Genomic DNA, 22,181 nt, shown 5'->3' with positions numbered 1-22,181 from the left:
CACTGACCTTTGGGAAGTATTTAGTCATGTACATGGGTACCTTGGTCGTGTAGTGTATCTTGTAGACCAGGCCCATTGCAAGTTGCTGTACTCTGTCGTCTACTCTAAGCCATCCTAGGTTGTCAAAGTGGGCAGGGGTGAGGTGGGTTCTAGGAGTAAGGTCAAGCAGTAGTCTGACCAGTTTGTTTTGAGATGTTTGTAATTTTGTTTTTAGCGCCTTTGAGGTGCTTTGGTACCATGAGGTGCAAGCATAGTCGTAGTACCCTTGAATGAGTGCTCCTGCTAGAGTCTTCAGGGTATTCTTGTTTACCAGTGAGGAGATCCGGTACAAGAAACGAGTTCGTTGGTTGACTTTTTTTATTACATTGGATGCCATTTTGTCACAGGAAAGATTTGCCTCTAGGATGGAACCCAGGTAGGTAATATCTTCTTTCCTTGTGACAATATTGTCACCCACTGTAACTGAGAAGCCGTCGGTCTTGCTGAGTTTGTTATTTGAACCGAAGAGAATGGACTCTGTTTTGCCCATGTGTAATGATAGTTTGTTATCAGCGAGCCATATGCAGCTTCCTCTGACTGAGGCAGTGGTCAGTAGGGCCCGGCGGTCACTTGTTTGGCACAGAGACGGAGGACCCCCCCCTGAGAAACTAAAAAATGAGAGGGGTATACATAGGTGTACGTGGGAGAAAAAAGACAAAAGAGAGATATGAGTGGCTGGCTGTAATCTCCCTTTCTTTCCCTTTTTTTTTTTTTTTTTTTCAACCACGCTTAAAAAATATTTGCCCATTACCACACATCATAGACAGTTACACACTAAACGGTAGAAAGGGTCCCCTCCAGGCTTGAAGTTAGGACATTCTATAGTACCTCGATCAGCTCCAACGAGCAGGGCAGATTCCCTAAGTCATGACAACAAACAACAACGTCTCTAAGAGTCTCGTCGGCAAACAGGTCATAATGATTTCTGCAGGTCACATGAAATTAGATGATCGCCGTTGCTAGCAGCTACTATAAACATGCAAGTACTGAACAGGTCAAAACAGACTGAATGGCAAATGACGGTAGGTCTGAAAAACATAGGTAAATTCTCCCGACTCACAGTCCCGCGTTCCCGCCTCTTGTGAGAAAAAAAAAACCTTATAGTACAGACAAACAAAAATGGAATTAACCCTCAGAGCACTGCCTCCCTTGTCCATGACCCCATGAGAAAGTACCCTTATACCCTAGTTCTTACCAGGTAAAATAATTAAAGATAATCAACCCCTGTGGAACATACTGACTCTTTTTCCCTTTACGGCAGGATCACCTATTCACAGCGTTCCAAAGGGCCCTTTAAAACCCCAAAACAAATCCTCTCTCAGGATCACCCTTAATTTTGAAGCCCAAAAAACCCCCACCCCTCTTCTTCGGGATGCAGACTTGAACTCAACATATTTTATTATACTCGTGGTAGGCCCCCGCACCCCGTCTATAAGGCACGAGCCTAATCCCTGCCTAATACATTCGGGACGTACCAAGATTGAGAAACTATAGAAAAAACCATCGCCAGTCTACCAAGCACAGTAATACACCAATACAATGAAAAAATAACCACTGCAGAGCACATAGTAATATACATTTAAAAAATAGCTCTGACCGGCACCATGTTCTAGTTTAGACCTCTAATTATAAATTTAAAAACAAAAATGTTTTAAACAGAAATCAGAATGTCAACAGCTCACAGAGTGTTCCTCATCACGCGTCCCCAAGGTTCATGCCGGAGGTGACAGCCAAGCGGACGGCGCAGCTGGTTCTCTCCCCTCGGTGTCTCGCACGGAGGAGCCTCGAGACAGCGCTCCCCCGGAATTCCAGGATTCACCCTTTCTGCAGAGTCCGTTTGGCGGCCGACCTCGACACCCATCGGTTAAAAAAAAACATCTCTCGTCGCCATCTGTAATGGGAATTATTAAAGGACAAACGATGAGCCGTTTACATTAATCATTCTGAGTCATTATTAATAATAGAAAAGTTTATTTCACCGTGGCCACAATGAAAGTTCAACCCACAGTCAGAGACACATGTTTACACAGTAGCGTCTGGCCATGAATTGACCAAGAGTTCTGTTCAGACATATGTTAAATACACAGTTGTCAGACGTAACATATTATATCAGATATGATGACGAAGGTAAACAAAATGGTTTCTTAGCAAACAACAACTTTGTTATGACTGGTAGGATGTCAGAGTGATCTTAAAGAGACATACACACATTAACCAGTCAATCTGGTCATATTGAAACTCAAGCTGTATAACATGATATCTCCACACAGATATATAAGAACATGATAATATATTTCCACGACACTGTCTATCCCATTCCCTGAATTGTTTTTGTGGTATTAATATAGGTAAAGACTGAAATAGGTATAATAACCTTGGTAATATGTTCATCTTAATGATTTCGATCCTTGAGCTGAAATCTAGGGGCATTACTGTCCATCTTTCTAGGTCTCTCTTGATTTTCGGATTAATCTGTGTATAGTTTGCCTCGTATAGCCCCTCCACCCCTCTTGTAATGTTCACCCCTAAGTACTTGATCATGTCCATGTCCCATTTAATTTTGTATTTTTCTTTGATCTCTATCGTTGGCGTGTAGTTCAGTGCTAAAGTCTGTGTCTTCGTCACGTTGAGTCTATACCCTGAGTAATATCCATATTCTGTCAGTAAATTGTCGGAAAGCTTATGTCTGGTTGCCTCATATTCATATATGTGACACAGTCTAGCGAAAATGCCTACAAGTCTCCATTTTCATTTTCCAGATTTTTCCAGATTGTGAAAGTACAGAATGTAAGCTTTCAAATGATGTGTCATACTTTGAAATCTGAGAATGTTATTATGATGTGCTCAGTTTAAATATTGTAAACTGTCTTTTTTCTCAGAGACTGAAGCAGTGAAAAGTGCTCTCAAAGGTTTTACACCTATGCAAGTTTGTGGTGGGCGTAGACAATACCTCCCATCCACACCTCAATCCTGAATAGTATTAACATAATTAAGTGCTGTGACAGGCATGCTGTCAATGTCATGACAGATCAGAATGGATGCAATCATGCATCCACTCTTACCCCAAAACAGGGGGGGGGGGGGGCATACAAATCACAGATTCATTCTGCAATTAAATCACAAATCACTGGACGTACCCGGGTGATAATATTCCTGTATAATAAAGCTAAACTCATGGAATGGACTGTCACTGTTCGGTTGGTGACTCTTGGGTATAGTTATGACCCAAACTGGCATACAAGGAAATGTGCTGTAGCACTGCTTTACATAGGAGTAGATATACACACTAGATTAAATAAATATGAGTAGATATTCACACTAGATTCAATAAATATGAGTAGATATTCACACTAGATTCAATAAATAGGAGTAGATTCAGTAGGAGTAGATATTCACACCAGATTAAATAAATATGAGTATAGATATTCACACTAGATTAAATAAATATGAGTAAATATTCACACTAGATTCAGTAAATATGAGTAGATATTCACACTATAGGTTCAGAGCTACTGTACCCGCTATCAAAGGAGCTTCTCCCCCAGGAATTGACGCCTACTCTCTCTGACCGGGCAAAAAGGCTGCAGATTTGGGACTGACTCGCCATGCAACGGCGGTGGGACCTGGCGCTTTTCTGAAAAGAAGCTGCAATGTCACTGCGCTGAAAGGGACTCCAAACTAAAACAGACCTTTCACTGGCATTGTGCATTTGATATGCACACCGTGCATAGTTGGGTATAAACTTGTACTCGCAAGTCTGGTTTTCTGGAAAGATATACATGGCTGTGCATTCATAGCTTTTGATCGCCACCGGTGGTGCATTCACGTTGTTGAGTCGGGGGGAATAAGCTATACGAACATGTTTGGACATTATCAGTGAGGTCCCATACAGCAGGCTGGAATACCGCGCAGGGGATCGAGTACAGAGCTCTCCTCAGTCCATGGATTTTGCGCTCCTCGACCGGGGACCTTGTCAAACCTGAGTGCGCCAGGCCATGTATACTGACAATCTCTGTGCGTCCATCGTTAACGTTAATGACTCTCTCTGTGTGAATGCCTTTACCTGGCTCAGTGAATCTGAATAAACACACAGCGTGGGCATACCTCCCAACGCGCAGCTCTATTCAGATGCAAAAATAAACCCATCCCCCCACCTCTCATCTGTGGAGAGGACAAACTGTTTCAAGACAGCCTTTTTTAAACACAGAATTCTTACAATTAGAGTTATATCTGTTCGCTGTTATACTAAATATGTTCTTCAACACTCGAACTCTAATTATATATAAAAAAAATAAAAAAGAATTATTGTGTCTCTCTGTCATTTCACCCTGGCGACTTGTAGGCATCATCACCAGACTGGGTCACATATAGACCACCGTAACACTTCCGGGATTCTGAAATCAGGGAGGAGATTGCGGGGGGGTCAAATGAATGAATGTGGACGAGAGCCGTGATGTAAGTGGTTGCCGATACGGCTGTGGGGGTGCTAGAGACATGATCGAATAGACGTTTATGCGCCTCGCTCTCCTGAACACGGCGTGACCCATAACTAATCGATTAGAACTAAATCGGCAGAGAAAAAGCCCATTTTAAAGCACCTATTCCGCATGGACATGCGAAGAGTGCCCATGGAGTCTGGACGACGCGAGATGACGCTCGAATGAATGTGGACTGTTCCATCAGAGGGGGGAGCTTCGATGGTCATGTAAGTGGCTACAGACCGCTGCACTTAAATATAAACATTAGTCTACCTGTAGACTCAATGAGGTAATTGTAGATGTCGCCATAAGACGCGTCTGGCCATTTAGTGGGATCATTTTTTCATTATCCTGTTCGGCTGAAAGGACATTGGCCACCGAAGCTCCCCCCTCTGATAGAACAGTCCACATTCATTCGAGCGTCATCTCGCGTCGTCCAGACTCCATGGGCACTCTGCGCATGTCCATGCGGAATAGGTGCTTTAAAATGGGCTTTTTCTCTGCCGATTTAGTTCTGATCGATTAGTTATGGGTCACGCCGTGTTCAGGAGAGCGAGGCGCATAAACGTCTATTCGATCATGTCTCTAGCACCCCCACAGCCGTATCGGCAACCACTTACATCACGGCTCTCGTCCACATCCATTCATTTGACCCCCCCGCAATCTCCTCCCTGATTTCAATGTAACGCGGAAGTGTAGTGGTCTATACTATCACGTCGTCTGCGAACAGTCCCAATTTATGTTCTGTTCCCCTTATCTCCACCCCTTTAATGTCTTTGGTCTGTCTAATTAGTTGAGCCAGTGGTTCGATGAATACATCGAAGAGCGTCGGCGAAAGACAACAACCCTGTCTGGTAGCTCTCTCTAGTTTAATCCGGTCCGTCAGACTACCATTTACCTTAATCCTTGCCGTCGGTTCTTGATATAATGCCCTAATTGTTTTCATAGCGTTTTTGTCTAATCCAAATTTCTCCAATACTTTATATAGAAATATCCAGTTTACACTGTTGAATGCTTTTTCTGCATCTAGGCTAACTAATACTGCACTTCCTCCTTCCTTTTGTATCTCCTCTACCACCTGCACTGTCTTCCTTATGTTATCCTGTGTCCGCCTTCCTTTAATGAATCCGGTCTGGTCCTTGTCTATAATATCTGTCATAAATGTCTCAAATCTTTTGGATATTATTGATGTATACATCTTGTAATCTACATTAAGTATGGACACAGGTCTGAAACTGCTACATAGTTCTCTATCTTTCCCTTCTTTTGGAATTAGTAATTATGGCTTCTTTCCATGAAGGTGGCATTGTGCCTTCTTTCATCGTGTGTCTGAATGCTGCTTCTAATATGGGGCTCAGTTCCTGTCTAAATGTTTTGTAGAATTCAGAGGGGATTCCGTCGCTACCCGGTGACTTACTGCTCTTTGCTTTACTGATCGCATTCCCCAGTTCTTGTTCTGTAATCTCTGCGTTTAATATTTCGTTCTGTTCCTTCCCTATCGATGGTAGATCTAATTTTCCTAAAAAGTTCTCTATCTCCTCTTCTCCTGCCGCTATCGGTTGTGTGTATAGTTTCTTATAGTATTCTTCAAATGTCTTCTCTATTTCAGCTGGTTCTCTTAGTATTTTGTTTCTGTTTGTGTCCCTTATTGTGTGTATTGTGTTCAGTTTTTGTTGTGTCCTGATTCGTCTAGCTAAAAGTCTGGTCGCTCTCGGTCCTCCTTCATAGTATGTCTGTTTCATGTATCTAGCTTTCTTCTCTATTTCTGTCAGCAGTTCTTTGTTTATATTTCCTCTAACTTCCTTTACCTCTCTAAGTGTCTTTTGGTTATTTGAGCTTTGGTGTTCTTTCTCTAATTCTTTCAGTTTCTTTATCAAGTTCTGGTATGTCTCTATTCTGGCCTTCTTGAGTAATGCCGTCTTTGTGTCACGATCGGGGCTCGGGCCTTCCTCTGCCGTTATCCTGACGCGCCCATACATGGGTTTCCCGCGCTGCCAGATGAGGATCAATCAGCACGACTGCGAGGGATTCCCTCATCAGCAGATCCCTATATCACCTGGCAGATCCTGTCATCCGGCGTTGCAGTGTTAAACTGCCTACCTAGGTACGACGACTCTACCTGAAGACCTGCTGTATCACTCCTGTTGTATCCCTTCTTTAACCCTGTGTCTCTTGTGCCCCAGGACCCCCGCTCCAGCGCCCTTCCTGCCTGGACATCTCGCGCCTAACAAGGAGTACCCCTGCTCTCTCTCAGCGACACAAGACCTGTGCTCTCTGCCTTCAGCTGCACTGGAAGTGCACCTGTTCTCATCCCCCCCCAAGAACATTACAACCCCTGTCTATCGCACATTCCTGTTATTACTCTGCCTGTTAAAAACCCCTATCCTCACAGAACACTGCAACCATGACGTCGGACTCAGCGACACAGGATGCCGGGGAATGGAGCAGAAACATCCAGGCCGCCGTCAACGGACACGACATTCGGGTAAATCAACACTCATGACTACTGGACGAAACCATTTCCCAGCTCGGCGCTCAAACAATTTGGGCGCTTCAATGCATATGTAACATCCCAGCTAGTCATTCCACCTGTTGTCTCTCCACCCGTGCTGTCTCCACCTGTTGTATCCCAGTACAGGGAGCCACACGTACCCGCGCCAGAGCGTTACAACGGAAACGTTTCCAAGTGTCGTGCCTTTCTCTTCCAATGCTCTTTAGTATTCGGGCAACAACCACTAACCTACCAGAGCGACAAATCCAAAGTCTCCTACCTGTCTGGTTTGCTCACGGGTCCCGCGCTAGAATGGGCGACAGCCCTCCACTTCAGTAATTCCTCCCTCTGCGATTCGTACTCCGATTACATCGGTGACATGCAAAAAGTTTTCGACCATCCCCCCGGTGGTTCAGATAGTACAGCCGCCTTATTCACCATCCGCCAAGGACATCGCAGCGTGAGCTATTGAATTCCGTATCCTGGCAGCTGGTTCCCAGTGGAACGACGAGCCTTTACGAGGGGCTTTCCACCAGGGCCTCAGCGACGTCCTAAAAGACGAATTGGCGTCTAAAGAGGAGCCTACTTCCCTTGACAATTTGATTAACTTAGCCAGAGATTTGGACACGCGTCTTCGGGAACGCCGCCGTGAAAAAGCCAGCGCCGTCAACAGTGTGCCGCTGCAGAGCCGCAGCCGCCGTGAATAAGCCAGCACCGTTAATAGTGTGCCGCTGCAGAGCCGCAGAGCCGACGACTCGAAGCCTATGGAACTCGACCGCTCTCGCCTCCCTCTCCGCGAACGCCGTCACAGACTCAGGACAGGGGCATGTCTGTACTGCGGGCAACTCAGCAACTCCATCGCTTCATGTTCGGTTTGCCCAAACGACGGGGCTCGACAGTGACGCTGGGCGCATGCACAAGCCTTAATTTTGTTCCCAGCTCCGGCCCAAATATGCAATTCAGTGCCACGCTTTACCACAACGGTCAATCGCTCCCTCTGTCCGCACTGGTCGACTCGGGCGCAGACGAAAACTTCATTGACGCTGGGGTAGTGTCCCACTACCACATTGCCACCGATGCCTTGCCAATTCCCCGCGATGCTCAAGGCCTAAGCGGGAGGTTGCTCTCGCGAATAACCCGCCACACCACGCCTCTCCGCCTTCAACTCTCCGGGAATCATAGCGAGGACATCTGTTTCCACATCACTAATTCCCCCCATAACCCCATCGTTCTAGGCATGCCTTGGCTAAAGTTACACAACCCTGTAATAAATTGGCCAACGGGCTCAGTCACGAGCTGGAGTGCTCACTGCCACGCCTCTTGTCTACGGTCGGCGTGGTCACCACTGGGAGCCGCTGGTTCTCCCGTTCCCAATGAACCTATTGACCTTTCGACTGTTCCCCCAATTTATCACGATCTAGAGCAGGGGTAGGCAACCCTAGGCACGCGTGCCTGCATAGCCACGCGGGGGCATTTGCATAGGCACAGGCAGGCCCGGACTGGCCATCGGGAGCACCGGGAGCTTTCCCGGTGGCCTGGCCTGCACAGATTAAAAAAAAAATTATATAAAAAAAAAAAGAAAAAAAATTATTATTATTATTATTTATTTTTTTTGCCAGGCGATTGTTTCTAGTTGTGGCGGCGGCGCGGCGCGATAGTTAGATAACCTAAATGGGTGGGGAACAACCAGGATTTCACTGTCTGCCACAGAGTTGGAGAACTATACTCTGACTCTCTCTGACTCTCTCTCTCACGGGCCGGCGGATCACACACACACAATGGAGCCGTGCTGCCGCTTGTGATTGGTGGAGGCGGGACCAGGCGATACAACTGATTGACAGCGGAGGCGGCGAATGGAATGGCAGACGGCACTCAGATGCAGAATAACAGCCAGGCAATGAGCCAGGTAGTGAGGGACTCGGGAGAGATACAGTAGAGCGAAAGTCAATTAACGTTGATGTCAAGATGGACAGTGGAAGAAAGAGAAAGGGTGGAGGAGAGAGGGATAAAACAAAGAAAAAGAAAGGCCCTTACAGGAGAGAGTGGTTAACTGTATTATAATAGTAAATAGAAAAATATGTTGTGCTCTTGCTTTTTTCTTTTTGAAGGTGGAGAGAGTAGCATTGCTAGTGCCACAACAGTTTTATTGAGGTCCATAACAGTACATTGTACTAAGCAATTGTTGGCTCATTAGTTTGTGATTCACATGCACTAAAATTCACCAGAATGCAGGAAATGAAGTCTTTGTAACAAAAAGAAATCCTGGTGGGGGACCCCCAGACCCCCCGCTTAAAAAGTGGCCTGACTGGGGCTATATTTCACGCTATATATCCCGGTATGAATTATTTCCCCAGTCCGGCCCTGGGCACAGGGGGCAGCACTAAAAAAAATATAATTTTTTTTTCTTTTTCTTTTTTTGCTTTGAAATATTATAGTGAACTATTTTGCACTGTTGTCGCATTTATCTTGTTGAAATCCTCCCACAGGTTCTTTTTACTTCCACATATTTAATTGAGACCCTTTATTTGTTTATTATTTCAATTTAGCTGGAAATACATTGCTACATCATTCAGTAACATTTGCAGAGCCTTATAACAAAAACATTATTACGGTCACCATTGTGACCAGTGGGATTAATCAACAAATTGTATTATTTATTTTTCTATTTCATTGAACATTGCACATGTTAAAAGCAATTTTTTTACTCAAAATGTGAGTATTACCAAGTCAACTTGTGTTCTTAAAACAATGACAATAAACATAGTTTTATTAGGTTGAAATAATGTGGTTGTGTACTTATTTTTCTGTTAACTTATTATGGATTGAAAACTGAAAACCTTAATGCACAGTAACTGAACTCAATATTTTTAAGTTCTGGTAACTAATAATTTTTTTTTTACAGTGTAGTCTTGCGATCAATCAAAACTTATTTACACGATATACCTCACATTCACCCTCCATTCACATCCTGGTGTTCTCCTGGTGTTCTCCATTAGGCCTGTAGGTGGAGCTATGACAGCACACGTACAGTACACACACCGATGGTGTGTGATGTGTCCAAAAATGAATGGGCAAATGTGAGTGAAATGGTCGCACTGTATGCAGCTGTTTGTCTGCATTGCATTCCCCCCCCCAACTCAGATTTAGGGTTGATACAACCATCATAATAATATTGTTAATAATAACAATAACAATAATGATGTAATAATGTAAAAATTATCATTAAAAAGACCTGATTATGAGAAGAAAAAAATTACGATGCATGGAATATTGTTGAGGCACACTAGTTACAACTATATTTCAAACAGGCACTCCATGTCAAAAAGGTTGCTGACCCCTGATCTAGAGGCTGTGTTTAGTAAACAACAGGCTCTCTCCCTGCCACCTCATCGCCAGTACGACTGTGCTATTGATCTGCTCCCGGGAGCCCCGCTCCCCGCTAGTCGCCTGTTTAACCTCTCACGCCCAGAGAGAGAGTCTATGGAGAAATACATCCACGAGTCCCTGGCCTCGGGCATTATTACCCCCTCCTCCTCTCCTGTCGGAGCGGGGTTCTTTTTTGTGTCCAAGAAGGACGGCTCCCTTCGCTCCTGTATTGACTACCGGGGTCTCAACAACATTACGGTCAAGAACAAGTACCCCCTGCCATTGATTAACTCTGCTTTTGAACCCCTGCAAGGTGCCACCATTTTCTCGAAGTTGGACCTCAGAAATGCCTATCACCTTGTCCGTGTCCGGGAGGGAGACAAATGGAAGACGGCCTTTAAGACCCCGCTCGGTCACTTCGAGTACAAGGTAATGCCTTTTGGGTTGACCATCGCCCCTGCTGTCTTCCAGGCCCTTGACGTTCTCCATGATGTCCTTAACCGCTCTGTCTTTGTTTATCTGGACGACATTCTGATTTTCTCCCGCTCTATGGAAGAGCACATCCAGCACGTCCGCCGGGTCCTCCAACGCCTACTGGAGAACAAGTTGTTTGTCAAGGCGAGAAGTGTGAGTTCCACGTCTCCTCCATCGGGTTCCTCGGCTACATCATCGAGGGCGGCAAGATCCGGGCGGACCCCGAGAAGATCAAGGCGGTGACCGACTGGCCCCGTCCCACCAACGTCAAGCAGCTCCAACGCTTCCTGGGGTTTGCTAACTTCTACCGGCGTTTCATCAGGGACTACAGCCGGGTCGCTGCACCCCTCACCCAACTCACCTCGCCTTCCGTGCCCTTCGTCTGGTCAGACAGAGTGGACTCCGCCTTCGCCGAGCTGCGCCGGCGCTTCACCTCCGCGCCCATCCTCGTCCAGCCGGACACGTCCCGCCAGTTCGTGGTGGAGGTGGACGCCTCAAGTACCGGAGTAGGGGCGGTCCTCTCCCAATGCTCCGCTCTCGACCAGAGACTGCATCCCTGCCATGAGGGAAGACACCCGCAACTTCGTCCTGGCATGCACCATCTGTGCTCGTGGGAAGGCTTCCCACCAACCACCCGCCGGGCTCCTCCGTCCACTCCCTGTTCCCGGTCGGCCCTGGTCGCACGTCGCCCTGGACTTCGTCACCGGTCTGCCTCCCTCACACGGTAACACAGTCATTCTCACTATCGTGGACCGTTTCTCGAAGGCCGTGCACTTTGTTGCTCTCCCCAAACTCCCCTCTGCTTCAGAAACCGCGGACCTGATGGTGCTCCACGTCTTCCGCCTCCACGGGATCCCGGTGGACATCGTCTCCGACAGGGGCCCGCAATTCATCTCCCAAGTCTGGAAGGCCTTCTGTTGGGCCCTGGGGGCCATGGTCAGTCTCTCCTCCGGGTACCACCCGCAGACCAACGGTCAGTCAGAGCGGGCCAACCAGGACCTGGGGTCCGTCCTCCACTGCGTGACGACCCGGGACCCCTCCGGCTGGAGTACGTTTCTACCGTGGATTGAGTACGCCCACAACTCACTGTCCTCCGCGGCCACAGGTCAGTCTCCCTTCGAGTCCTCTCTGGGCTACCAACTCCCGCTGTTCCCTGCACAGGAGGAGGAGATCGCCGTTCCATCGGTGCAGGACCACCTTCGCCGCTGCAGGAGGATATGGGAGGACACGAGGGCCGCGCTGCTCCGCGATCTTTGCAGAGCTATTGTATATTCTATATTATAGCTATGGAGACAATAGTATGGCTCATTTGACAGACACTATTTCTAGTCCAACATGTAAAAAAGAGTTTGTTTCTACACACTGTAGTTTGTAGTTTATTACACGCTAAACATCGCCCATTTCCAAAATAATCCAGTCTTTTTAAATAGATCGCGAGAAAAGACGCGTTATATGCAATAATCCCAAATCGGTCTGGTTGATCCCCTGAAACCCCAAATACTCCCAAATCAAAGGTATATACCATGTACACATGTGCCTTCACAAAATCATCATGTTGTGACCTGTGTATTTACCACATGGAGAAGAAAAAATGTATTAGACATTTTCGTTTTCTAAGCAGATATATACTCAGAATTTTTTTTGCCAAACCACTGCTGCCTGGGCGCAGTGATTTCATGCATCACCTGAAAAGCCCTGTTTTATATCCACTTCACACTTTTCAGGGGATGCGTGAAATCACTGCGCCTGGGTAAATACACAGGTCACAACATGTTTACAGGAAAGTTTTGGAGTGGTATTTGGAGTGTATTTGGAGTGATTGTTGGGAACTAGGCTACACTGGCACACCTACTTCTAGTGAATGATGCTAAGCTAGGCTAACGGTGTGGCTGTTCCCTAAGCCTAATGCATGCACAGAGAAGAAAATGGTATGTATCTGCTTGTCTAACTCCAGGGTAGATGGCAAATAAGCAAATTTCCCAAAAAGTTGACGTGTTCCTTTAAATGTCTCAATGTTACCAGGGAGTCGATACTCAAAGCGCTTCGTACTGTAGGTTACTCCATGAGTCCTTAGCACAAAGTCTAAAAGCAGTCTTTCCCAGTTGGAATTGACCCGTGGAACATGACGTGAAATCCAGTCCTGAGAGCAGGTTTGATGAACTCCTACACTGAAATCTAGTAGTGAAGTAAATTGGAGTGCTTTGTAAATAAACATATACCAATGCTAAAGAAGAGACTGGCAAATTTCATTGAAAGTGAGACCCATCTGTGGAGGTGAGGGTCAACGGTCATCTTCTATACTTTCCTACAGCAATAATAATTATGTTTGCATCATTGGTATTCATCAAATAAGTACCCCCCCCCCCCCCATCATATTTTCACTCAAACGGAACATTCCGCTAACGAGGCCCTTGTTGTGATTGGACAGCTCTGTAGCTAGAAAACACCAAGTCTTAGCGGTCTAGACTGCCGGAGAACAGTATCCCTTGATCTTATATGTTAATAAAAGGACAGAGATAACATGGGAAACGGCTCACGTGCATTAGCGCGATAAGCGGGTGCTGCAGTGTCATTCTGCCTCACCGTCACAGTCCTACAGTAACTCTGAGCAGCCTCTCTTTTCTTGTGTGTTTGTCGTAAAGGGAAGCAAAATATGTGACATTTTGTTTTAATTTCCAGTTGATTATCTGTGATTATGTTCTAAAACGGCAAATTTGCGCCCCCTTAGAGAGATCGAGAGGGAAATATGAAAAGCTGCAAATTTGAATCACCCAGAGAGAAGTATGGCCTCAGGAGGAGGGCGGTTTAATGTGCTTTTCCTTATCCACTTTCTCTCTCTCTCTCTCTCTCTCTCTCTCTCTCTCTCTCTCTCTCTCTCTCTCTCTCTCTCTCTCTCTCTCTCTCTCTCTCTCTCTCTCTCTCTCCCTCTCATCAATTTTTATTTGCCATTTGAACGTACACAGAATTATTTACACCTTCAAGCAGCTCGATTGAACCGCACATCAGTCAATTAGTGAATCAGAAATTTTCTATGATTCCAATTTAGCGTGGAGTCCTTGGCTCCCTCTGCCCCCCAACCCCCCCCCCCCCCCTCTTTTAGACTCCCACCCTGACAGTGACAAATTACTCCTCTGCTTGGCGAGATTGAAAATTAAAAGCATTTAGAGTTGCTCATGCATTTATGCTAATGAGAAATTCAGATATGATTTGCATGCGAAAGAGGCTAGTCTGAGAGCTCATCACCCCCCCCCCCTCCCCACCCCCCCTTCCTCCTTCCAGCCCTGCATGTCTGTGGGCTGCCCTCCCTTTTTTCATGCGAGCAAAGAAGAAAATGTAATGTGTGCACACTCTGAAAACGTGACATTTCACGTGTCGCCGTTTCATTACGTGCCGTATAATTCTATTATTGAGAGGGTCTTTGTATTTCCACACGGTGTTGCCTACCGATGGCCAAACCCCCCCACCACCACCCTGCCCCCCCCCCCCCCCCCCCCCTGTAGCTGCTCCGCCAAATTGGGTCATTGTGTCTGGAGTTTTCCCATCTCACCATAGGAGGGACGACACAGGAACAGAATGACACACATGTCGAGCCTTTTGTTGGCATCACATGGATATCAAGGACCTGTTACAGTCAGAAAGTGCCCAGCGCAGTATAACATTGGCAAGGTTATCAAAGTTCGAATTAGGTGTGTTTTTTCTGAGGGTATTAGCTTCTAAAGTATCAAAAACATTTGCTCAAATACAAAAAGGCTTTGTTTTGTGATAAACATGCGTGGATCACTCTGGAGCTGGAGGATTAAAACTCTGTGTCGATTTATGTGTTGTTTTTGTTTCCCCAGTAGCCTAAGCTTCATCCGCTGTCTTTTCTTCACGATATCAAAGCGTGCGTACTTCTTTGAATTAGTTTGTTCCCCCCGAGTTACTAAATGATTGTAACCTTGGAAACGAGATGCATTAATGAAGGTGGGAAATGAAATGGGAGTTTAATTTGTTTCACTGTTCGTGGCTGAAGGTGAAATGGATTTGCCTTGATTGAGGTGTGTGCAGTGGGAACGGGAAGCGCTGACATGACACTTGTATTTGTCAACATGTCATTTCAAGGAGGATGCTGCAGCAATTATGAATATGGGTACACACGGCAATTAAAAGTGGTAGCATTCATTAATAATTTTTATATTAATTTATCAGTGGCGGCTGGAATGATTGCCGCTGCGCATAGACTTTCCAATTACGCTGCTTAATTAGAAATGTCAATATTAAGAAATAATTAAACTTGGGAATACATTAAGGTTGTCACAAATACTTTTCTGATAAAGTTATGACCATCACTCAGATGATGTATCCCGTAATGTGTTCTGCAGTGATTTGTAAATTAAAGATTAAGACTTTGAACTATGCGTGTTGCTGAGCCATGGAACAACATGTCACATGTTAATAATAATAATAATAATAATAATAATAATAAATAATAATAATAATAATAATAATAATAATAATAATAATAATAATAATAATAATAATAATAATAATAATTAAACTAAAATAAAAAACGTTATTTGTATGGCACCTTTCATATAAGAATTGCAGCTCAAAGTGCTTCACAGCAGCAAAAAAGACAGGCATACAAAATTGGCATAAAATTAGCAAAAACTTGACAAAGAAAGTGCAGACATAAAATATGCATAAAATAGACAGCAGCAAAACAGACAATGTCAAGGCAAGGCACAGAACATCAAATCATACAGTGATCATCATTGATACACATCTGTAGCTCAATATAGCACATTCCCATTAAAGACACGAGTCACAAATCAAAACATGAAGTATGCACATTCAATTTGCTTTAGTGATTTATGATCACAGGGCCTTTAACCCACAGGGCTTTTAACCCACAGTATCAGGGACTTTAACCCACAGGGCCTTTAACCCATATTATCTTTAGTGATTTTATTAAGGTTGCAGTATTTTGTTCAGATAACCTGTGCTCTGTTTGCAAGTCCAAGAACAGAGATGATATTTGGCGTGTAGTCGAGGAACTGCTCCGAGCGGCGCTGTCCTATCGCAGGTTTAGCGGGTCGGACGGACAACTTAAAAAATATTATTTCAGTCTTGATAATTTTTTGCGCCACACAAAGGTGAAGCAGATAGCAGAGGAGATACCGGGCATCAATGTGAAAAGTGCTTGATGCCTCTGACCCCCGCGGTCTCTACTCAGCAGCCCTCCGGGGATTACAGGAAGGCCCTCGAGCATTTCCCACCCGAGTTCAAGGTCAAGATGGACTCCTGAAGGTATACCCATATCCTACAGGCATAATCATATTTTCTAATCATATTTCATTGATTTTCTTTTGCAGTTTGCATTATTCACGAGCGATCCAAACAACCGCCATGTATCAGCAATAAATATCAGCAGGCGACACTAACTATACTAACTATTGAAATGTGTGCCAGGAGGAAACTTAGAATAAGATGTGTTTATTATACTAAACAAATGAATGATTTAAGCTGATTTGGACATAAAACTAATTTGGTATTAAGAAGTTAAAGCTGGCAGAAGTTGGGGACTAGGACTGCCCCTATTTTCAAATTCAAACATAACTAGCTCCTGATTGGGGGAAACCCTTTTGTGATGTCACTTCCTGTGAGGTCACACAGGGACCGGCAACTCGGTTATAAAAAGGAGGGATTGATTGATTGATTGATTGATTGAAAACTTTATTAACAGATTGCAGAATGGGTACAGTACAGCTCAATACATACAATTGTTAAGGGGATGCAGACCAGAGAAAGACTTTCGTCTTGTTTACATCAGGGTCCCCCATTTTCAATTCATCGTAACATATATGACATACATGACATACAGATAGACAGTACTGCTACATCTATACATTTATGACATACCAGATTTGCAAATACAGTACTGTTTGTGATACGAAAAGAGTCCAGAAAAGAAGTATATACATTTGACGTAGAAACTGTACATTGGAGGAGGTTGGGTAGGTGGGGGGAAGGTTGGGTAGGAGTGGGGGGAGGTTGGGTAGGAGGGGTGGGTGGGAGACACTGTACAACTGTACAAGCAACACTGTACATTGGAATATTGACAAGACCATACTTGGTCATTTTTACTGTACATTGGAGGGGGTTGTGTTAGGACATTTACAGGGGCCAGTTTCGAATTGCAGTCTCCCGTAGGTGTTTTTTGAGGGTGTTTTTGAAAGTGGGTAGTGATTCACATTCCTTTACAGCTTTGGGTAGTGCGTTCCACATTGATGTGGCATAATTGCGAAACGTGTTTAGTCCCTTGTTTGAGCCGAATCTGGGTTTAACATGATTTGTGGAGCTCCCTCTGGTGTTGTGGTTGTGGTATTCACTGACCTTTGGGAAGTATTTTGACATGTACATGGGTACCTTGGTCGTGGAGTGTATCTTGTAGACCAGGCCCATTACAAGTTGCTGTACTCTGTCGTCTACTCTAAGCCATCCTAGGTTGTCAAAGTGGGCAGGGGTGAGGTGGGTTCTAGGAGTAAGGTCAAGCAGTAGTCTGACCAGTTTGTTTTGAGATGTTTGTAATTTTGTTTTTAGCGCCTTTGAGGTGCTTTGGTACCATGAGGTGCAAGCATAGTCGTAGTACCCTTGAATGAGTGCTCCTGCCAGAGTCTTCAGGGTATTCTTGTTTACCAGTGAGGAGATCCGGTACAAGAATCGAGTTCGTTGGTTGACTTTTTTTTATTACATTGGATGCCATTTTGTCACAGGAAAGATTTGCCTCTAGGATTGAACCCAGGTAGGTAATATCTTCTTTCCTTGTGACAATATTGTCACCCACTGTAACCGAGAAGCCGTCGGTCTTGCTGAGTTTGTTATTTGAACCGAAGAGAATGGACTCTGTTTTGCCCATGTGTAGTGATAGTTTGTTATCCTCGGCCTCGGGAAACAGGTCAGAATGAGAATCAACGTGAAGAAGAAGACTACAACCTCCGGAAGGACATCCATACCTCATCGGTGAAGGCGAAATAACGACATCTACTGCAACACAAAGGAACTTTAGATTATAGGATTGGACTTTGCTTGTTTAAGAATCTTTGTAACCAATAATTTGAGAAAGGTGGACACCAGTGCACCTTTGCTTACGTGTAAACTGGATCCACCTAATCTATAGAGTATACAACTTTTTGAGAGTGAATTGGGTCCCGTCTTGTGGTCAGCCAATAAATCTCCTTTTTGGTATAACTCTAGCACCTGGTGGACCTCAATTGTTTTCACACCACACCTTTTTTGGGATATTAGAACAACGACGCAGAGCTTAGTATTAGCAGTCCCAGAGACGACATACACCAGAGGCATATCGTTATGGGTATATCCACCCACTGAAAACACAGTTTACCCAAATGTTTTGCTGCAACCAGCAGCTCTATAGGTCACGCTGTTGGTTGGTCGATCAGTCGATCGGTCAGTTGGTCAGTCCACAGAAATGTCCCCACCCTCTAGCCATCACATGTTTTACCCCCAGGAGGCTGAAATTGGGCATGGAGGTCAAGTGTGTGTGTGTGTGTGTTCATGAAAATAGGATATTTTTTAAAAGAAAAACAGATTGATACTATTCTGGAAATGGAATTGCTTTTGTTGATGATGATTTTTTTTGTGCCTTACGGTAATTACATTTATATTTACAATTAGTCACTTAGCTGACGCTTTTATCCAAAGCGACATACAAATTGTGAACAACAAGTCAGCAGGAGGGATACACCTCTAAGGGTAAGTGATATTGTTTTTCTAGCAGTGACACATTTGAGTGCCTCACTTTGATTGCATAGTATAGATATATTAGCATAGTAGATAGGAGTATAGCCATAGTAGCATAGTTGTAACTGAGGGGTACAATTCCCTGACTGTATTGATAAGTATGGTATCATTAAACCACTACCGCTTTATGTACTTTAATTACTGGCCATACAGTACACGATATATGAATATGATGAACACTTCCCACAATGAAATCGGTTCCAAACAAAGGTATAATCAAGTATTTAATGGAGCAAAAGGTACATAGGATACTTTACATTATTCTTTGAATGCACTTGTAAGGCAAAGGAATATGCGTAGGCAAATCAATAATGAATGTCCATTCTCTGGTTACGCAGGAGGTAATTATACAACCTGAATCTTAGGGAATTATATCTATGGTACACTAGTAATATAGCGGGAGATACTGGAAGGGGTTCCCCCTGGTTGTAAGCCAGCGGGGGGGTAGAAGATCTGTCGGTAGTAGGACGTCTGGTCAACGATGACTAAGGAGACTTCAGGTACAGAAGCCGGTGCAATAGCCTCTTGATCCACAGACGAATACAGCTGTTCTCCGTAGACTGTAGACTGTAGCTCCACAGTGAAGAAAGCTAGTCGGCCTCAGTCTCTCTGAGGCGCCGACTCGACTTGACTCCTCGCGGGGTAAATCCAACACGTGCAGGCGTCGGCGATTATCCGCTCCATAAATCACAGGACCAAAGCAAATATATTCCAGCCGCAAAGGGCTATGTAGTCGTCGGGTAGATTAATCCAGTGTACATGTCCATACGGTTCTCGTCTAGGTCTCCTCGGGTGAAAGCGCCATGTGGTCAGCCCAGCCTGGATAAGAACTCTAGCTAATACGAGGAAGCGTTGGAGATGCTGGTCACTGTAGAACTTTAACCGCACGATACACTATACACAAATAGACTATTAATGACTTAATAGAAATATGTCGCACTCGACGGTATAGCGCCAAACTCTGACAATTCAGTTATTAATTCGCACGCGGTCTCAATGCTCTATTCTGGGGCCAAACAGGCCATACTTCACCGCACGTTGTATCGTGGGTGAGGCTTCAACTTATCGGTAACTTACTAAGGCTAAGAAGGCAAGAGGGTAAGGGGCTTCTATATTCACCTGCGCCGTATTTATACGCACGGTGAACAAACTAGTTCCAATCTCATTTCTGTCGCGTATCCCTGGGCAAGGCCGGGCATGTCCAGACACGTCTTGACGGTGACTTTGAACCTGACTCCGGAGGCCGGTCCCTGGCGCCGGTGGACCGCTGTCCAATAGGAGAATGAACTATTATGGTCTGGGCTAAAGGGATATTCCATGTATATGTACAAGGAATATACAGGGGATATCAAACGATATACAAATACTATGCAATATATATCAATAAATAAATATATATATTCGGTTTAATCTGATCCTTTGTAACAGCCGCCCCCTAATTAGTCCCACCTAATTAGCTAAGCAGAGACAGATTAACCGCACTGTCCACTACTCAATGTCTGTTGTGAGGGGTCGGTCAGTTCACAAAGTCATGGGGTCATGGTCGTCATCGATGGTATCGGGGAGCCTTGGCAGTTCTATTAGCCTCGCCACGGGTCGGGTGTAGATCCGCCCTTGGACGAGCACTTCGGCTGCTCGGACCTTTCCGTCGGCACCGGTGATCACTTTGCTTACGCGGCCAGCCGGCCACATAGCTCGGGGTAGTGACTGGTCGATAATCATGACGACTGTTCCTTCTGTCAAATTGTCTCTCTCTTTCACCCATTTCTGGCGTGTCTGTAGAGACGGTAGGTAGTGGAGTAGGAAGCTGTTCCAAAACTTGTCAGCCAGTACTTGACTGTACCTCCACATTCTTCGGCCGTTCGCTTCTTCAGGCCTGTACATTGTCTGTGGTAGCGCGGGGTCCAGCCGCCCCATCAAGAGTGTGTTGGGGGTGACTGGGTCGACATCTGCTACATCACTTGAGACGTAACCGAGGGGCTTTGAGTTCAATACTCCCTCGATCTCCGTGAGGACTGTCATTAGGACTTCTTCCGCCACGGTCTGGGCCCCAAGCACGGCGTACAGGGCTGTCTTTATTGAACGTACTTCTCGTTCCCAAGTTCCACCGAAGTGAGGTGCGTTCGGGGGATTAAACTGGAAGTCAATCTGGTATGGAGCGAGGTGGGTCTTAAGTTCTGGGCCCATAGCTTGGAAGCTCTCTCTCAGCTCTCTTTCTCCGCCTTTGAAGTTTGTCCCGTGATCAGACAACAATATAGACGGTTTACCTTTCCGCAATGTGAATCTTCGGAAGGCCATAAGGAATGAGTCTGTGCTCATGGTTGGAAGGAGTTCTATATGCATCGCTCGGGTGGTCATGCATTTGAATACAATACCCCACCGCTTCTCGGTTCCTCTTCCTTTCTTTATATACAGCGGGCCGAAACAGTCCATACCGGTGGAGTGAAAAGGCTTGTCGCCGAGTCGGAGGCGACAGGGAGGTAGGTCAGCCATCCGGGGTATACTGGGCTGCGCTCGCCACTTACGACAGTCTAGACAGGTTCGCTGGAAGCGCCGCACTGCTTCTCTCCCTTGCAGTATCCAGTAACGACGTCTGATCTCCGCGAAGACTCTCTCTGCCCCGGCGTGATGCACATCCTCGTCGTATTTCTTTATGATCAGCTCTGTGACCTTGTGTCGGCTGTTTAAGACTATCGGGTACTTGACGTCATCCGGTAAGTCTGGAGCTCTCCGCAGACGACCACCCACTCTGATGAGACCATGGGCGTCGCTCTCGGGGGCTAGGTGGAGCAGTCTGCTGTCTGATGGGACGGGCTTTGCTCCCTGTAGACAGTCTAGCTCATCGGGGAACGAGTCTCTCTGGGCTCGTTGTAGTAGAAGAAGTTCCGCTTCTTCGTAGTCAGCTGCAGTAGTGTCAGTAGTGAGCTGAACCTCTGGGTGGTGCCACAGGAATGTCTTTAGCTGCGCACTCTCTAGGGTGAGGCAATCGTCTATGTCGGGGTCTGTGGAGACGAGTGTGTTTAATCCACAGAACATAGATTTCTTGTTTTCTGCCTCCTCTTTACTCGCTTCCCGTGGGGTGGGTGTAGGCCACTCTTCTTCCGGGAGCTTGAGGAACTCTGGCCCGTCACTGTATAGGTTGTGACGGGTGAGGTCATCCAGGGACATTCCCCGGGTGATGACGTCAGCTGGGTTGTGTTTTGTGTCCACATACCTCCAGCTTGCTACTTCTGTTAAATCTTGAATCTCTGTGACTCTGACTCCCACGAAGACCTTGTATCTGCACGAATCAGACCGGATCCATGTGAGTACTGTCGTGGAGTCTGACCACAAGATTGTTCTTTGCACCGGAATGGTGAGTTCACGTTGGATTAACGTGGCGTGTTGCGCTCCTGCTAGGGCTGCGCAGAGCTCTAGACGCGGGATAGATTGTTGCTTTCGTGGGGCTATTCTTGAGCGAGCCAGGATGAAGGCAGTATGTATTTCTCCTCCCTCCTCTCGGGCACGCAAGTAGGCCACCGAACCGTAGG

General features: G+C 45.6%; 1 protein-coding gene across 1 annotated transcript in view; it reads left to right on the top strand.

Moving 5' to 3' along the window:
- The window catches only part of LOC311225737 (AT-rich interactive domain-containing protein 1B-like), a gene marked incomplete at its 5' end in the record, with an annotated part of 172,257 nt that overhangs the window by 13,466 nt on the left and 136,610 nt on the right, over positions 1 to 22,181 (top strand). Inside the window, 3 exon segments of the mRNA XM_084311131.1 lie at positions 6,701 to 6,812; positions 6,910 to 7,002; positions 7,509 to 7,707. Of these exon segments, the coding sequence (XP_084167257.1) occupies positions 6,701 to 6,812; positions 6,910 to 7,002; positions 7,509 to 7,707 (404 nt within the window).

The sequence above is a fragment of the Notolepis coatsorum genome (assembly GCF_963971535.1).
Source record: "Notolepis coatsorum genome assembly, chromosome: 3".
Classification (NCBI taxonomy): Eukaryota; Metazoa; Chordata; class Actinopteri; order Aulopiformes; family Paralepididae; genus Notolepis; species Notolepis coatsorum.
Note: the sequence above shows the minus strand (reverse complement) of the source record. Positions and strands in the feature narration are given on the sequence as shown.